Source organism: Vanessa atalanta, chromosome 11, assembly GCF_905147765.1.
Source record: "Vanessa atalanta chromosome 11, ilVanAtal1.2, whole genome shotgun sequence".
Taxonomy (NCBI): Eukaryota; Metazoa; Arthropoda; class Insecta; order Lepidoptera; family Nymphalidae; genus Vanessa; species Vanessa atalanta.
Window position 1 is genome coordinate 9,368,594 of NC_061881.1, and position 24,387 is coordinate 9,392,980.

The 24,387-nt window shown below is 31.7% G+C and overlaps 2 protein-coding genes across 6 annotated transcripts in view; one reads left to right on the forward strand and one right to left on the reverse strand.

Annotated features, from left to right (window-relative positions):
* Positions 1–4,586: 4,586 nt before the first annotated feature.
* LOC125067224 (vacuolar protein sorting-associated protein 72 homolog) lies at positions 4,587–10,199 on the forward strand. Of its 2 annotated transcripts, none has more exons than XM_047675687.1 (9): positions 4,587–4,837; positions 5,262–5,385; positions 5,728–5,857; positions 6,099–6,275; positions 6,575–6,650; positions 7,619–7,728; positions 8,432–8,591; positions 9,285–9,440; positions 10,013–10,199. In XM_047675687.1, exons 1-9 carry the CDS (start codon positions 4,707–4,709, stop codon positions 10,179–10,181), a joined length of 1,233 nt encoding a protein of 410 aa, XP_047531643.1. In that variant the 5' UTR covers positions 4,587–4,706; the 3' UTR covers positions 10,182–10,199. The 2 variants fall into 2 exon arrangements, with proteins under 2 accessions (XP_047531643.1, XP_047531645.1); XM_047675689.1 differs by having other exon boundaries at positions 8,447–8,591.
* An 895-nt stretch (positions 10,200–11,094) lies between these two features.
* LOC125067157 (AP2/ERF domain-containing protein PFD0985w-like) overlaps positions 11,095–24,387 on the reverse strand; it is a 54,528-nt gene continuing 41,235 nt past the window's right edge. For 2 of the 4 annotated variants that reach the window (XM_047675546.1, XM_047675544.1), the window contains exons 2-5: positions 20,381–20,563; positions 16,774–16,994; positions 12,376–16,240; positions 11,095–12,297 (exon numbers count right to left, since the gene is read on the reverse strand). In XM_047675546.1, the coding sequence (XP_047531502.1) occupies positions 11,351–12,297; positions 12,376–16,240; positions 16,774–16,994; positions 20,381–20,516 (5,169 nt within the window). In that variant the 5' untranslated portion in view covers positions 20,517–20,563 and the 3' untranslated portion in view covers positions 11,095–11,350. Of the gene's footprint in view, positions 12,298–12,375; positions 16,241–16,773; positions 16,995–20,380; positions 20,564–21,032; positions 21,160–24,387 lie in introns of those variants that run through there. The other 2 variants (XM_047675543.1, XM_047675547.1) reach the window with 2 other exon arrangements.

The following is a 24,387-nucleotide window of genomic DNA, read 5'->3' on the forward strand; positions in this document are numbered from 1 at the left end:
CAAAATCCATAATGGCCGAACTAGACAAAGTATATGAGCGGAGGAGCTTAGCGACTCAATTGGCTTTACGTAAACAGTTACTTAATATGAAACTACAGCCAGATGTGACACTATTCGAACATTTTAACAATTTCGATAATATCATTACTGAATTAATATCGGCTGGTGCAAAATTGGATGAGATGGATAAAATATCACATTTACTTTTAACTCTACCCACATCATACGATGGTGTTATAACGGCACTGGAAACACTTGGAGAGGAACAATTGCATCTATCTTTTGTAAAAACTCGTCTTCTAGATCACGAAGTCAAACTAAAGAATACCACGACGACAGAACTCAAAGTTTTACATACATCAACGAATAAATTCAAATCGCAGAACAAAATTGGATTCGATAAAAGGAAATCATATAATTATTATAAAAAGAAGTCATACACCGGAAATTCATCATATAAAATTTCAAAATTATATTGTGATTATTGTGGACGACGAAATCATATGAAGAAGGATTGTCGATTTTTCAAAAAGTTACAACAAAATGGAGGTAGTAGCGGCAGTAAAACAGCAGCTGCGAGCGCTTTGCAAATCAGAAACGATAACGAGGACAGTTTCGCATTTATGTTTTCAACGTGTAAGTTGTCAAATTCTTATAAATATCATATTAATAATATTGTTTTCATTTTAGATTCGGGTGCAACTGACCACGTTGTAAATAGTAAGGAATTATTTTCTTCCTACTCAGAGTTCACAACACCGATTAAAATTGGTATAGCTAAGAACAATGAAAGCATTCAAGCGTTTGGTAAAGGTACAATAAATGTCACTACTAATTTAGGTTTTCAAGGGGCGATTAATAATGTATTATATGCGCCGGACGTGCCATGTAATTTAATATCTGTATATCGTATTCAACAAGGAGGTATGGTTGTTATATTTAAAAATAACAGTGTTTATATTAACAATAGTATCAAGTGTTTAGTATCGAGTGTTATCAGTAATAATTTATTTAAATTAGTTTTTCAAGTGCATACGCGATCTCAACATAATTTAAATTTGTCTCAAACTTCTACATCTTACGAACTATGGCATAAGCGTCTAGGTCACTTAAACAAAAATAAATTTAACATTCTAAAAAACTTAATTGATGATAGTTACCTAATTAATGATATTATGCCTAATGATACATTATGTGAGTCTTGCATACTTGGTAAACAGTCGCGGTTGCCCTTTGCAAAATCAAAAGATAAATCAGTCAGAAATAGGCCACTTTTTATAGTTCATTCCGATATTTGTGGTCCTATTACACCACCTACATTTGATGATAAAAATTATTTTATTACTTTTATTGACGATTTTACTCATTATACAGTAACGTATTTGATGCATTCTAAATCTGAAGCATATAAATGTATGAAAGACTACGTAACAAAATGTGAAAATTTATTTAATTCTAAAGTTGTTAATTTATATTGCGATAATGGCCGAGAGTACCTTTCAAACGAATTCAAAGAATTTTGTGTTGACAAAGGGATAATGTATCATTTAACGGTTCCTTACACCCCACAACAAAATGGTGTATCAGAAAGAATGAATCGTACATTAACCGAAATGGCTCGAACATTGGTTACAAGTGCGAAATTAAATAAAATATTTTGGGGTGAAGCTGTTTTAACAGCTACTTATTTAATTAACATACTACCCACTAAAACTCTGATAAATAAAACACCATACGAAATGTGGCATGGTAAAAGGCCGAAAATAAATCATTTAAAAATGTTTGGATCTACTGCATACGTTCATAACAAAGCTAGAAAAACTAAATTTGATGAGAAATCTTTCAAGTCAATATTGATCGGTTACGATGCAAACGGTTATAGATTATTCAATATCGAAAATAATCAAGTTTTTATAGCTCGCGATGTTATTTTTGACGAGTTAAACTTTGAAAAATCACGCCCTACACGTAGCAGTAGTGACAACATTGAAACCCTTTCAAAATTTAGTAAGCCCGAAATTGATTCGGCAAAGCTAAAAATAGATCAACAACAAGATTCTTTTAATGACAATTCGTTGGACGGTTCATCGAATACCACTAATTTAAGACGTAGCGAAAGAATTCGAGAATTACCCCCAAAGAATTATAAGCAAATGCACGATCCTGATTTATTTTTATCTCTTTTTAATGATACGCAATCTTTACCTACATCATATAAGAATATTTTCGATAGGCACGATTCTGATAAGTGGTTGAACGCTATACAGGATGAAATTGAGTCGCTTCGAAGCAACCAAACGTGGACATTAGTTATTAGACCGAAAAATGTTAATATTATAAGTTGCAAGTGGGTATTTACAATTAAAAATAATGAATTTGGTGAACCTACACGTTATAAAGCTCGGTTGGTTGCTCGAGGTTTCACTCAAGAGTATTTACAAGACTATCACGAAACGTTCGCACCAGTGGCTCGGATAACTACTTTTAGATTTATATTAGCACTGGCAAATCAGTTTGATTTACATTTACACCACATGGACGTTAAAACCGCGTTTCTAAATGGTATATTGAAAGAAAATATTTATATGGAAGTACCGGAAGGTATTTTAGCAAGTAATAACCAGGTTTGTAAATTGAATAAAACATTATATGGCCTAAAGCAGTCGTCCAGGTGTTGGTATGCACGGTTCGATCTCATTCTCAAGGAAATGGGTTTTAAGAACTCTGAATTAGATCCTTGTCTGTACATATTAGATAAAAATTGTATAGATAAAAACGTGTATATAGTTCTGTACGTTGATGATTTAATTATTACTACTAAAAATAGTAATTTAATACAAGCGTTTAAAAACAGTTTAATGCAAAAATTTCAAATGACTGATTTGAAGGACTTAAAACTATTTCTTGGTATTAGAATTCAAAGAACAACTAATACAATTTCTTTAGATCAAACAACATATTTGCAAAATGTTCTAAATAAATTTTCTATGAAAGATTGTAATCCATCGAATTCACCTTTTCCTTCTAAAATCAATTTTGTAGCTTTAAATTCAGACACTCACTATGATGCACCTTGTAAAAATGTTATAGGATGCCTTATGTATGCAATGCTTTGCACAAGGCCAGATATTTGTGCTTGTATTAATATATTAAGTAGATATCAATCTAAAAATAACGAAGAGTTGTGGAAATATTTAAAACATCTCTTACGATACATTAAAGGTACAATTAATTTAAAATTGGTTTATAAAAAATCTGAATATAAAGAGATAATAAGTGGGTATGCAGATTCCGACTGGGGAGGTGACGAGAACGACAGAAAAAGTACAACTGGCTATTTGTTTAAGGCCTTTAATAATTGTACAATTTCGTGGACCACACGAAAACAAAATACTGTCGCCGTCTCTTCAACGGAAGCTGAATACATGGCTCTCTTTGAGGCTGTGAGAGAAGCAGTCTGGATAAGGTCATTGTTAAATAGTATTTCTATACAAATAACAGAGCCTATTGTAATATTTGAAGACAATAATAGTTGTATATGTATTGCCAATAACCCCACAAATCACAAAAAATCTAAGCACATAGATATAAAATATCATTTTATTAGGGAACAAATCGCTAATCAAATAATAAAGCTAGAACCTATTTCCACAGGAAATCAACTAGCTGACATGTTCACAAAAGCGATACCCTCCAAGAGATTTATAGAATTAAGAAAGAATTTAAATTTGTTTTGAAAAATAATTCATGTTTTGTGTTAATCAAGTAAATGAAGGAATGAGTTTATTTAATAAATAAAACTATGGTTTATGTAACTAAATAGTTAGTATTTTATTTGTAAAAATGAGTAATGAAAGAAATTATGTTATGGTATTGTTATATTATATTAACTTGTATTTTTGAGGGGGACTGTTGGAATATACAAAAATTCAAGCCTCTATACATAATAGATTTCTCTTTCATTATATTATTCAATCTTTCACTCATTCACATTCGCTCACCACTCATTCAATCAACGAACAGCTTTACTTGATTATTTAATATTCATTATTAAAAACATTGTCAAACAGTGCAGACGTGTCTTATTATACCTACCCCATTTCCCTTCACAAACTAATAGATATAAATAATAAATAATGTTTAAACAAAGAAGGGATAATGGGACTGACCTATCTGTACCTTTGTAAAATTCCCAAAATGAAATTTAAAAAACCTAACTAAAATTTATACCAGCATTTCGGCGAAATTTTTATAATACCTATGTGTAAACTAAACTATTAATTTATTTTATTACACATAATACGATTGTAGTGTTTAATACATGACACAAAACATCTGCTTTGCATTACTCAATTTAGTCGCTATAAATAAGCTCCGATTAAAAAGAGTAACAATTATGTATTTTTTTTACGCTTATTGCAAACCTTAAAAATACACTTTCTTTAAAAAAAGGTATAATGGTGCATTGTAAAATAGAATTAGCACAATTATCGTGTACAACTTTTCGATTTCATTTATTTGTCCTGGCAGCTTTTTAAGTGTCATTATCGTATTGTCAAATTATGTCAATGTCAAATCTTGTTTTTAGTCTAGTTCGCATCTATTTTGAATAAATATTATGTTTGGGATAGATCAATTATATTCATCTTTAATTTAAACTGAATTAGCATTAATTAAATCTGGATATTATACAATATATTTAAAGAATGACTCAAAGAGAACGCCGGTCTAATGCCGGCAATCGCATGGCAAAGTTGCTTGATGAGGAGGAAGAAGACGATTTCTATAAAACAACTTACGGAGGCTTTCAAGAAGTGGAAGAAGATCGGGATTATATGTAAGTTTCAAAATGGTTAAGATATAATAAACACTGCACATTTATTGTAATTTATCTGTACTGGACGTATAATTACGTAAACATAACAACTATGTTTACGTGTTTAGTTTTAATATTCTGAATCGTTAAGTTGCATGTAGACATATTAAACTACTGCACTCAATTAAAACTATAAAGAGACACACTAAAGGCACGGATAACACAACTGTGTTGTTAATTTCATAGAGGATTTCAAGTTTTGCCGCTATTTTGTCTATGTATTATACACAAACATTGCTTTATACACTTTTGAAGTCTATTCAAAACAGCCTATATAGTCACTATAATCATAATTACAAATTATAACATAATGAATAACATAGTTGCAAATTAATAAAGTAAATATAGACATAAAAAATATTTTATGTAATTTTTAATATTTTAGACAAGAGAAAGAAACCGAAGATGTTGTCGACTCCGATTTTGATATTGACGAAAATGACGATCCAGTCTCAGACCATGAAACAGATGTGAAGGAAAAGCGTAAAATTAATACCAAAGGTTATAAGGTATGTTCTTTATTAAATACCATATTTTACTGATCATAGGGCTCTGTAAAAACTCATCTGTCAAAAACATATCACTCTCATCCATTGTTCTACCAGCATGTAATATTTTGTTTAATACAATAGGCATATGGGATATAAAATATAACAATGGTAATATTAATGGTGTGAAGTTTTGTTTATTCTTACTGTGACAGTGATTTCAACGAGCAATCTCTCGACTTTGGATGAAATACCATCTCTAAATTACTCAAAATATTAGAAAGAGTTCAGCTATATAGACACATAGAGATGATTTATATACATATTAAAAGATAATGCAATATAATTTGATGTTTATTTTAGGATCCTAATAGAAAAAAGAAATTGGAAAAAACAAAAAAAGTTCTGACAAAGAAAACAAAAGAACCTAAACCGAAGGATGATTCAGAGAAACCAGAAAAAGTTGAAAAATCTTTCTTCGACACTTCTATAGGTTTGTCACATGTATTTTTCTGTTTTTGGAATCAAATTAATTATATTTTAACAAATATTTATATTCACATACATTATGTTTAAATTTTTTTTTGTTTTTTATTTTTTAAGTTCTTTATTTTTCTTGTGACTAAATTATTATGTATTGCTGAAAACATCATAGCTTAAAATGTATGCATTGTTATGAATGCTATTTATACTTACATAGAGAATTTTAATTAATATTGTACAAATATTTCCAGAGAGGAAATCAATAAGACAGAGCACAGCCGTGAAATCAGCAGAAACTCAACAAAGAATTAAAATAAGATCAGAACTTAAAAAGAAAAAGCCGAAAAAAGTGGAAGAGAGAGTATTAACACAAGAAGAACTGCTTGAAGAAGCGCTTATTACTGAAAAGGAAAATCTTAAAAGCCTCGGTAAATATAAGCTATACACATATAAAGCTGGGCATAGGACACTTGTCTGCATGTCCGGGAAAATGAGATGGTGTCCGGCCTGTCTGGCTTTTGTTAGGTTTTATACATTGAACGAAACATTATAGCTAAAATGTTGTAGAATTTGTTAATGCATTTGACTTGTACAGTCTTAGAATTCAATTTTGAAGGAAGGACTTTTTTTATGTATTTTGTTTATGTTGTGCAGCAAAAAAAGGTGCTTAAAACCTGTATGTATCTAAATATTTATGATATTTATGTTGTGTTTTTTATATTTTCAGAAAGATTTGAGCAAAGTGAATTAGAAAGGAAAAAGATCAGACCTATCAAGAAATCCATTACTGGACCAGTTATAAGGTAATAACGCAAAGTAATGCAGATTTTATGTTAAATTCGAATTACAAATATTTGAAAACAAATATTGGAATTTAAGAAGTAGATCTACCATTAGTGTGTCCTCTTTCAACTAATATACTTTAAATACACTTATAAGATTACACTATATCTATTTGTTTGAATAAAAGTAGAAATGTACATAGTGAGTTCCATAGTTTAATTTGATTTTATTTGTAGCTAAACTGTTATTGGATTATTTTATGATTTAGTTATAGCATTTGATTGTATAGGCACAAAATGATTTTATATAAGTTAAAACATTATGGAACTAACAATATTTTTTTTTTCATTCTATTGTCATTTTAGGTGTTTTACAAGGATTAATTTTGGGGCCTTTTTTATTTTTGCTTTGTTATTTATAATATAATACTTACTCGTGATACTTCACTACTGACGACAATAAAAAATGCATTATCACAGATACAAAAATTTGTTAACAAGAAATAATTTAGTTTTAAGTACTAATTAAAAGAAAATGGGTAATTTCTAAATATAAGAAAGCCAAATGTAGAGCTAACTTATACAATAATGACCTCAAAAAAGTATTTTAGTGGAAGTCTAATTTGTTGGCCCTGTCGATATTATGTTTATTAACAATAATATAGATCTTTTTGGTAGAAACATTCTATGAACATAAGAAGCAAAGTTTAACTTTACACAAAATTTTAGACCTCTAATCTTTGCTAATTTATAGCTTATATTATAAAATATCACAGATATTTTCAACTTCAGCCTATCAATTAAAGAGAATAATGTTTTATAAAAAAAAAAAAATGATTTAGAAATGAAACAATTTAGAATTTTCACTTCAGATACTACGGAATTAGTGTTAAATTTACAAGTAGAACATATAATTGAATATTGAACAAAATACTAAAATAGATTATATTAGATATTAATTATATAATATATTTTATTATTATTTTCAGATACCATTCATTCTCTGTACCGATAATAACAGAAATACCGCCTCAGGATAAAAATTGCATGACACCAATCACCGATATCAACCTCAGTGATATCATAAAAAGTGAAGAAGGTAATTATTATTTCTTAATTATAATGATCTTAGGCTTATGCAGAGAAAAATTGCCTAATTGAATTTTTAAATTTCTTAAAGATCACTACTAAAACTACTACAGTAGTATAATCATATCTGTCATCTTTATATATTCACAGTGAATATATAAAGATGACAGACATTATCTGTTATTGGTCCTTCTGATCAGAAATAGTATAGTAGAATAGTAAGCCAATGTCAATTCTACAGTTCATAATCAAGATAAGTCCTTGAAAATAAGCAATGGGCTAAGAATTATAATTTTTTTCAGTAAAATAGTTACATTCTTGTGAAGTGATTTTTTCACCATATCTCTGCTATTAAGCATGCTTACAGCTACTTCTTTTTTATCTTTATTTTTAATGTGTTCTGATATAACACTACAAATATAAGAGGTTAAAATATCCTTAAAAAAGCACTGCGATGCAAGCCAGTTACAGTCAGTAGCTGGCTTGCTTCATCTATTGCCCGGGTATTTTATTTGTGACAAATTATATCACTAGCGCCACCTATCGTTACTCTGTATTTGTAAAACCATATTTTTGACCAGATTTTTGACATATTAGTATTTAGTATGAAATATTTTATTTTAATAATTCTTTACCCATATTGGTCTTGTTGCATTATCAGTTATGAGAAAATTATTTAATGAAATTAATATCCTATTATTCCTTCGTTGAAGATGGATTTTTTTCAGATTTACTCGGTCAAGATGATCTAAGTGACTCCAATACACTGACTGAAGCAAAGATTGAGACAGAAGAACCAAAGGCTGAGACGAGTAAAATGGACGTGGACTTTGTCGGACCAGATGAAGAAATCAGTATTGAAAATGTCACCATGTAAGTATGACATTATTATTAAACATGTTCTATCAAGCCCGGTTACTAGTCTTTACATTCGAGAAATTATACGTTACTTCTACGAGGCGTATAAAGTTTGGGTTGCTACATAGATCAGAATAATGACAGATAGATATGAGTGTTTTTTTTTTTTAAATAAAAGAAACATCAAATAGACAATTTATAATCCTTAAGGAAAACTGATAGATTGTTTTTTTAATATATTATCCGGCCTGAAGTCACAGTGTATAATGCCAGTATTTTAGGCAGTCTGTCGCCTTTAAGATAGACGTAAGAATATATTCTGAAATACAAGTGTAATTAAAGTTTGATTATAACTTATTACCCCAGCTAATGAGTAAGCTAACAAATAGTGCCCGTTGATTTTGCCTCGCTGGTCTTGTGATTAGCATTTAAGGCTACAGACTCGAGATCCTGGGTTTAAGCCGTGGGTTAGTTTAAAGTTTTCTGTCAAAAAATAGTCATGCGTGAAATTCACTACCAACTACATACATATTACAGAGTGCATATTTGCGCACACGCTTTTGCGTTTTAATTTATTTTTCGACGATGTCGAAAACGCGCCGTGAAAAAACAAATTAGGTCAGTTGAACAATTTATCTATCGATATCGATAATATTAAAGTTATGACATACACACACATACACATAACCCGCTCTTTATTGTTTACAGGAAGGATGAAAAGCCAACGAAGACAAAGGAATGCATTAAATACCACGAAAGAACGTTAATATCTTTTGAAAATGATATAAAGAATAAGGCCTTCAACGCTTGTTTCCCACAAAAGAAACCGAAGAGAAGACGCGAATTACTGTGCGCTGTAACTAAGTTAGTATTAAATATGATTATGTTGTATATGGTCGAATTTTAACCATATGGTTAGAACATATTATGAATCTCTACCGAATATTGCGAGTTCGAAACATTATAAGGGCGGCCGAGTACGCTTTTCTTTTTCTAAAAACGATACGCCGATTATACAACACTTATTATTTAACTCAAAACTAATTATTTGACTTCCAAATTTTTGGCTAAATTGTTGGTGTAATTTGCACTATGATTAAACAACGTCCGTACTAAAGCTCTGAGTGAGCTTTATGCACATGTAAATAAGGGTCATAACAGAATCCGAATGAACTGACTGAAATATTACACGATATATTTTATTATATTGTAACTTATATGAATTAGGATATCGTGCATGTTGGTATTAAAACAATATTTATAAAACTATTTTTGAATTATTAATTTTGGCACGATGATTAAATTTTCATTACGCTAAAGAATTTGAGTGCAACGTATATGTAACGTTTGCGTGCAACGTTTCTGACGCATGCGGTTTCACCATGTGTCCCGAGTTGCACGTCTGTTTGTATTAAATGGACGCCCTCGCCCGGCAGGCGGCCGGCGCGCTACATCGACCCGATAACGAAGCTGCCGTACCGCAGCGTGGACGCGTTCCGCATCATCCGCGAGGCGTACTGCCAGCAGCTCGAGGCGCGCGCCGACCGCAGCGACCCGCGCCGCGCCGCCGCCGCCTCCGCCTACGTGCAGATACACATCAAGTAGTACACGCTCTCACCGCGACCGGACTTTTATTTCGAACCCACCCTACCCGACTTTGTACCCTTCCGTTGTTTATATGTCCGTAGTCTATTCCGACCGTTAGAGGACAAAGGCCAAATAAACATTTGACATCGAATTGACGATATTCATTATGGATTTGAGAAAAAACATAGCATTTAGAACGTCGACGAAACTTATTGGAAATTTGTAATTAAATTAAAGAGTATAAAATTAGTTAAATGGCATAGTGTTGTATTATAAATGAAGATATATTAATTAGGAACTGAGAGTAGTGCACAATAAAGATGAGCTATTAGCAAATCGCATAGAATACGTAAATCAAAGGTTTGTTTGTTTTCATTCCATTGTCAAAGCGAAGAATGCGTCGACAAAAATATTGGCCAACAGTTGGCCACTAAGTACATTGGTAAAGTACTATGACGTTTGTATGACGTAAGTAGTTATCAAGCGTGGCTGTCACGCACACCAAGACAATTAAGCTCGATTGTGTTAATTTATTAGTATTGCGATACTATCGAGATGTATGAATAATCTAAGTTTGCACTATGTTACATAATATCTATATAGCTATGTATTAAAGTTAACAAAATAATGATAGTCTATAAGTAACTTGCATAACATGGATGTATTGTAAAAGCGATTTGTTGAACGAAATAGAAGTTGATGTGGCACAACGCCATCTAGCGGTGATTACAAAGACAGTATCACTATGATAGTTAGTGATTGGTCAAACTGTCTCAAACCGTTATATCGACAACCTTCTGTATTTATAAAATAAATAATTATAAATTAAATCATGTATTTTTTATGAAATATTATATAATCTGTGATTAAATGACTAGTTCATATTAACTTTTAGGTCTGGTGTATTATTAAAAACACTCTTAATTTTCGATAAAGACTTTATTGTCTAATAAATAGTTACTTACAAATTACAATAAGATCCAAAATCTGTACAAGGCGTTGTACAACATCCTAAATAACAATGTTAGATTGATATCTTTTCAAAATGTCAATTATTCTAACTTAAAATTCGATTTATCAAAAAACATATAACTAATAATAATAAGGTACGTAAACAACTGCTATTCCATAGACATAAAATATTCCTTAGTTCTTAGAACTCGTTGATCTTAAACAAATTAAATGTTTTATAAATCAGCAGTAAACGTTGGATTTAATCTTAAATCAGGCACACTATTTCTTCTTGGTATCTTCCTTAATTCTTTAAATGTAATCAGACCAGACGCATTCGTATCTAGCCTTGAGTGATATTTGGACGGATCAGTTGTAGGCAGATAAGGGTATTCGCTTAAATAAGTTTGCGCGTTTTTTATTTTGTTTTCTTCAGCAAAGTCATTCAATTGCGATACTGCCATTTCATAGGAATTTAGTTTATTATCATTGACATTCTCCATGGATCGAAACGTCTCGAGAACAGCTTTCTTATTTGGAATACCTCTTAAACTGCCCTGGCGACTTAATCTGCCTTCCATTACGTCTTCAAATAAATCGTCGACATTGAATTTCTCCGATATCTTCACTAATTTCTTATTTTCCGCTTCTTTTTCTTGCAATTGATTCCAGATTTTTGAAATTTCCGAGGACGGCATAGACCGTGATTTTTTAATTTTACTTCTTTTTCGTGGTTGCTTGTTTTCATCAAGAGATTCTGTGGACTGACAGCTTATTAAAGATTCGCTTTTAATTAATTTTTTTGTCTTCTTTTCTTCTCGTAGCTCTTCTAAAGATTGAAAATATTTCCTAGCCATTGTAAATCGATTTTTATATTCTAGGTGAGCAGGTTCGTTTTCAGATGGGGATTCAATACATTTTTCGGGTTCTTTTTCAATTATTTCTATTTCAATATCAGAAAGACTCAAATAGCTTGCATCCTTGTCTTGATTTGAAATTAACTCCGTGTCGGATGATGGATGAGTATTGTCAATTTCGTTACTTAAATTTTTTAAACATTTTTCGTCGAATAATTTTTGTTTGCGTTTATTGAGTGTCATAAATCCTTCGTCATGGGCAGCTCTTGAAGGTGATGAATATGTTTGAGTAGGTGAGTTAGGGGTAGTTGAAATCATCGCAGTTCCTGTTAAAGAAAAAAAAAACATTGTAATAATATGATAAAATTGAAAATTAAAAAACAAACAAACTCAGATATATTTACCATGAATTGAACTCGGGACTGGCATGTTATTAAGAGACCCTACATTTGTTCTACTCTTTAAATGACTACTTGTGTCAGATATTTTAGAAACATCTTCATATAGAGATATGAAATTTTTGACACAAATTTTTGGTAATTCTTCATAGGATTTATGCTTTTCTAACACATCTTCCGTTGCAGTTGCGAATTTGTTGAATATGTCCATTTCGGACTTGCTGATAGAAATAAGTTTGGATGTCGGTGATTTAACTAGCAAATCGTTTTGTTCGTTAATATCTTTTATTGTTTTTTTAACGTAATCATTTGAGGTATCAGTTTGTTTTGGAGGTGTATACAAGGTTTCATCGAAAGTTTTATTGTGTTTGTTCTGTATCATTCTTGCTCTCTTTTCTTTCAGTGCAATTATATTTTTGTCTGTTTGATTAAAATAATTTATATTTGATTCTTCACATGAACTACTGATTTTTCTATTTTCTTTGTCTTCAACCGTTTTTGAATCTCGTGTTGTCGATTTATTTTCTAAATTTGTATATGTTTCATTTTCTTGATGGGTTATATTATGCATTGATTTACTTTTTCTACGTGACCAAGCTAATTCTTCTGTTTTAGATATATTATGGAATAAAGAAATACGACTAGAGACTAGACCAGTTTCGTGGTTTATGTCGTTGGTGATTTTTTTCGTTTCGTTTTCATTATCCGGATATCCTAAAAAAGTGTCGATTTTATTTAAAATATGTTTTCTAGATGTACCGAAAAACCTTTTAGGGCTTGTTTCAAATGCTTGAAATACTTTTTCTGATAATTCTTGTTTTAAGTGCAAATTTGATTTTTGTTCATCATTATCATTATTCATATTTACGGAATCGACGCTACTTACTTTTATTTGTTTGAAGGCATCGAAAACCGATCGTTCTTTATTATTAGAAGACTTTTTACCAAAACAAGATGTAGATTCATTTTTATTATATATTTCGATATTATTATTCATGCATTTAATTTTATCTCCAATAGAATTAAAATCACTTTGTAAAGTAATAGCTTCAAGCTGATCAACAGATTTTTTGAGTTGATAAGAATCATCTTGATTTGTGTTTAAAAAGTTTTGAACGATTTTTCTGCCTCTTCTTTTGGATAAGGAATCATTACGTCGTAAATACTTCGAAGATAATCGCCTTTTACATTGCAGAGATTTAACTTCTTCAGACTTCTCTTCGATTTCTCGTATCTTTTCATCCCAATATTTTTTCTTTTCTAATACTATGTTAGTGTATGCTTCATCACCAAATTGGATGTGACTGATGTTATTATTGTTATTTTCTTCTTTATAACGTCGGTTATTCTTAACATGAAGGTTTTGACTTGCTGATAAGGATTCAGTGACAGTTGCCTGAACCTCAGAAATCTTTCCTTCTAATATTTTCGTTTGTCTTTTCACATCTGTTCTAAATTCAGACGCAGAATCGACATGTATATCGTTTCTTTCTAAGGTATATTCAATTCCTAAATTCTGTAATTGACATTCTTGCGTTGTCGTTACTGAACTAACTTCAGAAGTTTTAAAATAGTCATCGTATAAATCATTTATTTCGGCAAATGCTACTGTCACTGGATCGTCCACATCATCCTTTGCAGTCGTTTCCTTCATGTTATCCTTCGTGTTTGATGATAAGCATTTTTCGTTTTCTTCGATTATGGGCATAAATTCCGACTTTTTGATTTCACCCTTGTTTGTTTTTTCATTGTCAGGGTTTATATTCTGCAATTGCTCTCTTTCATTTAAATTTAACTTCGAATGATCTCTAGGGAGTGGAGACTTTTTATTCAAAGACTCGCTAAATTCAATATTATCTGTGTAATTGTTTTCGTCAATACTGACATATGCTGAATCCCACGTATCTTTTTTGGGTGATGTTTCTCTACTTGTTTCCATTGGAGTACTTACATTAGAAAGTGTTGGGCTAAAATTTGAAGTAATATTTACATCTTCTGTCAAATTTGAATCTAAACTATTGTAAAAATTCGATTTATTTGATGAATTGTCTGTTTCTACTGATATAGCGGGAATGGTTGTCGAATCTGTAATATGAGTTTTACAATTATAATCTTCTTTGTGCTTGTTTTGATTTTTTTTGCTAATTTCCGTAATATTGTTATTTACTGACGAAGCGCTTGAATTTAAATTGATAATGGGTGGCAAAGAAACTGGAGCTCCAATTATAAAATCAGGTTTTTCTTGATATGCATTAAGCTGATCAATAAATGGATTAACCAAATTGTTTAATACAATTTCATTAGACAACTTCCTTTCTGAATTGATATTAGCCGAATCTTCACAGTTCACAGCTTCTCCACTGATAATTCTAAAAATGGGCGTTTTCGGTCGTTCCATATTTATGATATCAATAAATGGGTTTGATTCTTCACTTAATGACTCATTTTTATTCCCAATAAATATTTTTATATTTGTATTTGCTGTCTCTTCATTTTGAGAATTGTTCGATTCGTATTCGTTCGTTATAAAGGAACCTAATTTTTTTTCCATTTCATAATTTTGATTGTATATATCATCTATAAATGGGTTGTTTGAGGATTGTACTGTATCTACATTATCATCTTCAAAAGGATCACTTGTAAATAAATTGTTATTATCTATGCTGTCATTATGGAAATTTAAATTTGGTGTATCTTTTGAAAGAGAATTAGGTTTTTCAGTTAAGATAGAGACAGAAATATTCTCCGGGATAATGACTCTGTTCCATTTTTCTTGTCTGCAAACTTTATTTTGGTCATCATTAAATGTTGAATTAACAATGTCAGGGACTTGAATAATTTGTTCATTAACATCATTCTTAAGCACTGATTTTTGTTTATTTTTAATATCGCTCAAAATATTACAAAATCGATTTGCTGTTAAAACTTTATTAGCTATGTTATAAAACTTTTTCGTCTTTAAATTACTTTGTTCCATATCATTGATCCATTTATCGTCAGGCCTCGTTAGTGGTTCGCTGTTTCTATTATTAATGTCATCATTTTCCATTAAATATTTCGCTTCTTCTTCACTTATTTTTTCCAATGTACCATTTTCCCGAAGCAACATCTTTTCTGTTACAAAATCTACTATTCTTAAAACGACTTTTCTGTCAGACTTTACATCAACGATATCAATTTCTTCACCATCTTCCAGACAGAAACTATCTCGTTCTAAAATTCCAACAATATTATTCGAAGCGGTGACGATAAATGGTGAACCAACGACATTTTGTCCTTTGCTAGTTATTGAAACTTCGTACTTGCCTTCTAAATTAGCCATATAGCCAATTCTAGCATGGTCCTGTTTCAACTCTGTTTCAATATCTATATCGTATTTAGATTTCGGAATATAAAATGTTTTGTTCATATCATTTTGACCATAATTTCGTAAGTATGCCGTACCTTGTGTAATAGGAAGAACGTTATCAGTATATTTTGACTTTGATTGTAGACCCAATAAATTTTGTCTAATCATTTGAGCTTTGCCTAATATTGGTGGTATTACTGACATTCCGTATGTTTCATTAGGACCATTTATTAGTATAGTTATTTCTCCTGGATCTAATGATTGTTGAGCTGTAGGGTAGATTTTAAAATATACTTTGTTGTTCACTTGAGCCGCTGTGAGTCCGGATCCTCTGGCGATGTAGTTCATAGTAAAGTGAGTTGTTTTTGGAGAAGCTTGTTGAGTTGTATGGCTTATTGCTTTGGAAGCTGGTGGCGTAATTTTAGATAGAGCTAGTCGAATATTTTCCAAGTAATTCATAAGTTTCCATTCCTGATGTCTACTTATTGAATCGTTTGCTTCTAACTCTATCCTCGTAAAAGCCTGAAAATGAAAGCAATTTGTTTTTTTTAGAAAGTCAATCTTACATTATATTACAATAAATATTTATTTAATTCATAATAGAATACAGTTCTGTTGAGTAGCTATTCAAATATGTATTTCAGTAAAGATTAATAGCATTAAAAAATTGTATTGTAAATTTGATACGTTAATTATTACATTTTTTTAGCATTAGCCGGCCGTAAATGTCCCACTGCTGGGATAAAGGCCTCCTCTCCCTTTGAGGAGAAGGTTTGGAGCATATTCCACCACGCTGCTCCAATGCGGGTTGGCGGAATACACATGTGGCAGAATTTCAGTTGAAATTAGACACATGCAAGTTTCCTTACGATGTTTTCCTTCACCGCCGTGCACGAGATGAATTATAAACACAAATTAAGCACATGAAAATTCAGTGGTGCCTGCCTGGGTTTGAACCCGAAATCATCGGTTAAGATGCACGCGTTCTAGCCACTGGGCCATCTCGGCTTTTAAATTATTACAATTATTATTAATTATAAAAATGGTTTACTAACCGGCTCAACACCGAGATAGTGATCAGCTATCGCCTGTGCGTGTTTCAATGTAAGTCTTGTTGGAGGATGTCCAGCGCATGCGCCGGGCAGTGCTGTGTCCAGCACTCCACAAACTATCCAACCGTGCCGCCAGACCACTTCTAGATTCTCGACCCTCACTGGTCCAGCCTCTCCCAGCCATTGTAAAACTGATTGTTTTTGCTCCTCGTTGGAAAATATTACTGTAATTAAATAAATTATAACTTTATACCCGTAAGCGGTACAGAATACTTATGTGCTATTATATTATATCGTGAAGGAAAACATTGTTGGGAAGTCTATAATTGGGAGAATTTATAGAACAAATTAGATCAGTAGAGCATTTAGAATTTAAGCATTGTGTTGTGGTATAAGTTCTAATACTCTGTGCAGGCCAATTAAAAGAAGGCCGTTATATCATATATACATTATAAACAGCTATATTAAGAAACAGTAAATTCACAGGACGTTAATTCATGTTTCAATCAAACATAGGATTATCAATTTTATCATTTAATCGATAATTTCAAATATTTTTTGAATTGCTTATGTTTAATAATTTCCAGTATCGAAAAGGGTCACCATTAAAAGTAAATCACTTTTATAAGCTGGAGTATTCGGCAAATTTGCCAATATTTGTCAATATTCAAGTCAAGGTATCTTTGTCCGACAAGCAATAAATTGAAAACTAAATTGGATTTGGTTCTAAAAGAATACTATAACCTGTGAGATCTTGTCATGTGTAGGTTGTTTATGCGGGAAACTTTCTACAGTCAAGAGTTTGTGGATTGTATTTAATGGCGAATACGCAATTACACAGGTAAGGTATTTCTTATAAAAAAATCTATTTTAGATTGTTTTTAATAAGTTTTATTGATTAGATAAATCGGTAATAGGTAAAGTTAAAATTTTCAAATAAATAAACACCAAAATTGACTGCTGTCAGATCCTACTCAGATTTTTTGGAACAGGTGCGAGTATCATTCTGAAAATGACGTTTGAATTTGATAGAGTCCAGCTAATAAGCTCTTTATCCTACTTACTTAACTAGCCTATAGTGCTATTTTTTATTTGTTAATCGAATAAATTATTAGAAATCGACGTGGGCAATGTTAGCAAAAATACTAAATATTAAATTAACTTCCAATCTCACTTGTGAAATGTTTACTACTGTATGTATGCTACGTGTATCCTTTAAATGTTACATCACCTGTCAACTCACGATCGTGTTCTGCTGTGAGTTTCGAGTAAGTTTCTACAGAATAGGCATAGTGATTTCAATGTGTGATTTTTAAATTGTAAGTTTCTCTCAACCTATTATATTTTATTGTTACATTGAATTAAATCGCAACGGATGTATTAGATTACGATTAATATGCGTCATAAATTACGTAACGGAGTACTAAGATCGAATTAGTCATGTATGAAACTGTTTACCTAGTGAGTACTTTGGTTTATGAAATGATTATATCCCTTTGAATATTCAAGACAAACATATTGTAGAAGGTAAGTTGGAATTCAAAACATAAGTAAACATTGAATTTCACTTATGATATATTATTCATAGTCTTAAGTTAAGCCAATATTTTGTTTCTTGGCCCAGGTTTAGAATAACAATTATTTTTTACGCTTATAGTACGTTACGCGTAACATATCTAGATACAGTATAAAGATAGATAGATATAGCCTTTAAATTATCATAGGTCTTTAAATTAAATTTCAGGTCTGCGAGACGTTAAGAATATGTAAGGAAATTAGTAGTTACGTCTTAATGTATTCGAGGACGTTGCAAGTACATGTTGTGTATCGTAGTATATTTCAATGGCAGAAGGATTTATTATGAAAACAAAGTAACTATGTATGCATAGGTATATGTACCTTGCTATTTCCTATTCATTATGCATAAACGTTTTAAAGTGCATCAGAATTAGATCTTGAATTATATATATTTCTATTTCAGTAATCCATTTAATGATGCCTACTTTAATTTGAATTCCAAAGTTACGGTAACAACTGCGATGACATTCAAAAGCATTTTTTTTCGATTCAGTGAATTCCATAGATTATTTAGATCTCGACCAATTATATCATTTTAATTCAAGGTCAAAGTGTTGTTTATTTATCTGCACTCCAACAGCCATTGTAATCGGTAATAGACGCTATTAAGTTATATTTGTAGTTTGGATTTGTGGCGCTAGAGCGTCCAGTCGGAACTGGCGTTAGTTAACTAAATTTACATCCAAACCTAAATTTAGTTTTAAATTTGTTTTTTTTTTTAAATCGCTCTATTCGCTTATTATGTTTGATAGAAAAAAATGCTCTAAAATAAATATGATAGTTCTATTTACGAATTTAAACATTAATTTTATTATTAAACTATACATTGCAGATCAGTCAGTCTCCTTAAAATATTATTAATTAAATTTAATATCGTAATGTAAAGGAAAAACTTAAATAGGTATTCGAAATGTTCTGTGTTTAAAATTTCTAGGCTTCTAGAAGAAACATGATTTACCTTTTATATTTTACTTCGAACACGAAGCCATATAATTTTAAAAGGTTAAAAAGACGGCTGTATCGGCTGTGTCTTACAAAGGTTTAACTAATTAACAACATTCATGGTCATTAAGCGCTATTTACTATTTACTGAGGTGACATGGACCAGAGAGCCCGTGGCTCCTTCGAAGATAAGCTAAAGCTTGCACTAGTACCAGTAACTTTTCTTCGTACAAAATCTTTAGTATAGTAAATTATTTAGGTACGACGATGTACGTTAGGACTAGTAAAACATTGTGAGACAATCTGCGCCATTTATATTCAATACACAGTGGAGCACCAGGCGCGGTCTCCGCCGAAGGCTTTGAGGAACTCATATTTGATTAATTTGATTTGCACAAAAAACGCATGAGAAATTAACAAGCAGGTGTAATAGAATGCATACAATTATAAAAATAATGAATGTATTATGTTCTTATTGGTGAACAGGGGCCAATTTTAAGAACTCCGATTATATTCCTATCTTTTTTTTTTACAGTTAGAGCCACCAACCTTGGGAACTAAGATGTTATGTCCCTTGTGTCTGTAGTTACACTGGCTTACTTACACTTCAAACCGGAACACAACAATACTGAGTACTGATGTTTGACGGTAGAATATCTGACGAGTGGGTGGTACCTACCCAGGCGGGCTAGCACTGAGCTCTACCATCAACTTCGACCATATCACAACTTGAATGTTTTGTTAGTAGAATAGGAAAAGGGTTGACCGGCAACGATTACGTTTTGTTTTATTCAGTAGTATTGGCGCCCTGGCTCATTATATTTGAGATATTTGGACTTATTTATGTATAACATGCTTGCTATTAACCCAATATTTAGACGCCTTAGCGTGGAAAATATTGCATGTCGCAGCAACTATTTTAATTTTAATTATTAGGGTTTAATTTTCGTTTAATTCCTATTTTTATGAACGTGACCTATAAATCCCGGATTCTCGGTCCGCACTTAGGAGCATCGTGGGGAAGCAAGTTCATATATCTCTTTAATCTTTGCACTGAAGTGAGATATTTAGAGTATTTACATTTACTTACATGCTCTGAAAGCAGAGTCGATATACTTTAGTAACTTGAACAAGAAACTTTGCTGTCCCCAGAAAAGCGTGAGCAAGGTAGCCGGTGCGAGGTAGCGTAGAGTCGTCAATATGACGTCCAGCGCGGTAGACCACATGCCGCGCTGTCCTTCGAACTCAGGGTACTCGGGGATTGGAAACAACCCTGTAATAAAAAAAAAAAAAAACATTTGAACATAAGAAACTGATCTACATTATGATTACAATATTAAAATTGTCGGTTGCAAATTCTTATGCACTATGCCCACAACTTTAATAAATTTGGATTTAAGTTTATTATGAATAATTTTGTTTGTTCTAAGAATCCAGAAACAGCTACCACAAACACACTCTCAAATACACACACATATATATATAAGATACACACATATAATATAAGATCCAGTTGTATCAAAGAGTAATCTTTATATAATATCGTAATGCATATTTATGTTTATATACATTTTCAAACATGAGATCCTATTTAGGTCGGATGCGAAAGTTAGTTACCAGATTTTTGGCTCTTGGACATAAGAAAAGGACTTGTGGTAAATTAGGATGGATCATTTGTAACTAAAATATTTTGCCCAATTGTTTTGAAACTCGATATAATTCTTTTTTCAAACAATACCAACCAATACTCCTTTCGTGTTCCCCCAAGACATTTTCCTCGTATTCTTTCGACAATTCTTCGACACTGTCTGACATTTTTATACTTTTTGTTATTCGTTAGTGTTTCCTACCCATCTTAACCCTGAGCCACTATAAACGGATATAGTTAAAACCACGGTATGAATATGCGCTAACAATTCGTGGCAGTTTTATAATTTTGGAAATAAAGTTAGGTTATTTATTTTAGTTTAGAGGTAATTTCATTAATTTAATTGAAGTTTATTTTGATTTCGTACTTTTAAGATTCAAAATATAGTTTTGAAGTTTCAACGAGGTATTAAATAAAATAATATAAAAAATGACTGTACTGAGTTTACTTACGGAAATTCTTATCAAAGACCATAAAATTGACAACAAATCCAATCGGTACTTAATTTCGTTTGACGATGCTTCGTAAAAAATACTTCTCTTACGGCGTGTTCAGATAAACGTCCGAACCAGATCACTAAAGCAATGTCCAATTTCATTAACCGTCCCGTAAACATACTAATCTTATCTTACAGCATTGAACGCGGTGAGAGACGACAAACCGGGTGTTGCATTTTAAACTCTATCGCATGCAGTTAACAAATACTTTCCTGTGTAATAATAAAGCACGTTTCTGATGTCATGGTTTGTACATAATATCTGAAACCTACACGTAGATAACGACGATAATTTTCAATGAATCACAATATTAATACAACACTTGTTCTTTCATCGTCTCGCTGAAGCGACAAGTTTTTGAAGGTTTTATTTACAAATTGATTAATTTCATATCTGTATTGGTTGTATATCCAATATGTAACATATTTTATCTGTGATGAATGTCACAGATAAACGAAAGCACTTTCTCAAGTACCAAGATTGGTAAATGGAACGCCATGTTTACTTTTAAGGCGTAATATTTATATTGCTTTTACAACATTGTATTCTACTATGAAATAACAGCGTAAGTAGTCGTTTAGTTTGTTAGCCTTCTAGTGGTCTTTTAGAAATTCTAAAGTGCTATTGTTTATACCTATGGTATTGTTATAAAAAACATGTTTAAAGCAGCAGTTTTTTGAAGAAATTGAGTGGGTTAAAAAATAAATAATTGGAAAATATGGAGAGCACTACTCTACAAAAAAATGTATAATAGTTGCTTAGTTTAATTAAGACGAGAATAAAATTCTTCAAAAGGGTTTTCAGATAGAGTTTTGGGGTTTCATAATTCATTACAGTTCTGGGAATCTGCATTGTTACTCGTCTAAAAGATAATGCTTAAAACCTAAGCCAGACTCGGGTAATTTGATATAGATCAATTAAATTTTATCGATAGGAATAGAAGTGTTCTGGGAAAAATCGTTACCGTGCGCACCTTCTCTTCGGAGAACATCTCCGGGGGTTCTTTACAGAGATGCATTCCTGGAACTCTCTAGATTGGAGGTTCTTATAAGTGAGCCTACTGTCGAGACTTCACGGTTGCATGCGCGAGCGATCTTGTGACCCCCTTATATCGAGACAGAGATTTTACATTGGATTTTAGTGGGTATGAGTTCAACATACCTTCCAATTCATGTGGGAGAAACGAGAAAATGCGTCTTTCGAGCTATTAATCAAAATATAACACATTTTGTGATATTAACGGATTAAACACATCCATATAATGTTAAAATTTAAATTGAAACTTAAATACCTACCTTTATTGATATTCTTATAAGCGTTTAAAAATTTAATAAAAGATTCTTCATAAAATCTTGTAAATAATGTACTAATCTTTGAACAATAAGATGATCTAAGACATTGTATTTTTTGGAATTTTCCCAGAATTATGAGAGTAAATTTTTATCCAAAACAAGGTCGCCTATTTAGGGCAAGTTCACATTGAGCTTAAATTCTCATAATTTTTTATCTTGGAAAGAATCTAACATTTGTTAAAACAACTATTTCTCATCAGAGCTATCACACGAAAATAGAGGATGAGAATCTTAACACAAGATTACGAATTAAACCTAAAGAGCTTAACACAAATATATTGTGATTAATAACATTAAAAATAATGTTACTGCGCCTGCGCTTCATTTGGAATTACAAGATGGCGTATTTTAAGATAAGTATATCTTAACGTGTCCTTTAACTTGTGCAGGCATTTTCAAGGTTAATCTGATATTTGATACGGAAGAATACGTGTAATACATAATATACCTTATGTATGAGTACTTAGAACCATAGTATCATATAGTAGTAAATACTCCAGATTATATGCCGTTAAGATAGTGTCGAAGATGACAGATCACCTTCAGGTTGTACGTTATTTTAAATTATATAACAATTGACCAATATTAATACATAAATAGAAAGTTAGATATAAATAATTTCTAAGAATGAGGAGAACATCTTTCCTTACCAATATTGGGTGTTTTTACATTACATTAGCAGCCTGTAAATTTCTCACTGCTGGGCTAAGGTCTCCTCTCCTGTTGATGAGAAGGTTTGGAGCATATTCCACCACGCTGCTCCAATGCGGTTTGGTGGAATACACATGTGGCAGAATTTAGTTGAAGTTAGACACATGCAGGTTTCATCACGATGTTTTCCTTCACCGTCGAGCACGAGATGAATTATAAACACAAATTAAGCACATGAAAATTCAGTGGTGCCTGCCTGGGTTTGAACCCGAAATCATCGGTTAAGATGCACGCGTTCTAACCACTGGGCCATCTCGGCTCTTATATATGTAATGAGCACACTCATATTGGGTGTTAACAAAGACTAACCTACTAGTTACGCAGGAGATATATCTTAAAGTACGCAAAGATAGAGGCATTCTTTTCCCTCACTTTTATTGTTCAGGATGACAATCCGGTACGAATGAAGAGGCATCAATAGTAGGACTATACTATTTTGAGGCATTGGATTGGAAGCCATTTATAAATTAGGTTACGTTTGAATTCAACTGAATAAGGTAACATCTTAGACCAATAATCATAAACGAATATTATTCTTATAAATATACGCGGACTCCATATCTATATATATAAAAGCGAAATACCACTCACTGATTAAATCTCAGAAACTATAGCACCTGCAAACTTTAAATTTGGCAGATAGGTTCCTTATATGGTGTAGACATCCGCTAAGAACGGATTTTACGAAACTCCACGCCTAAGGGGCTAAAACGGGGTTTGGAAGTATGCGTTTTATAAATTTCGCGCGGGTAAAACCACAGGTTCAGCTAGTATATATATAAATAAAATAAATGTTTTAGGTTCATGAACATGCGCTGTATCTTATTCTTATCGTTACGATAACGAGATTTATGTTTCAAGGCCGCAGGTTTTCATTATATATCTTTTA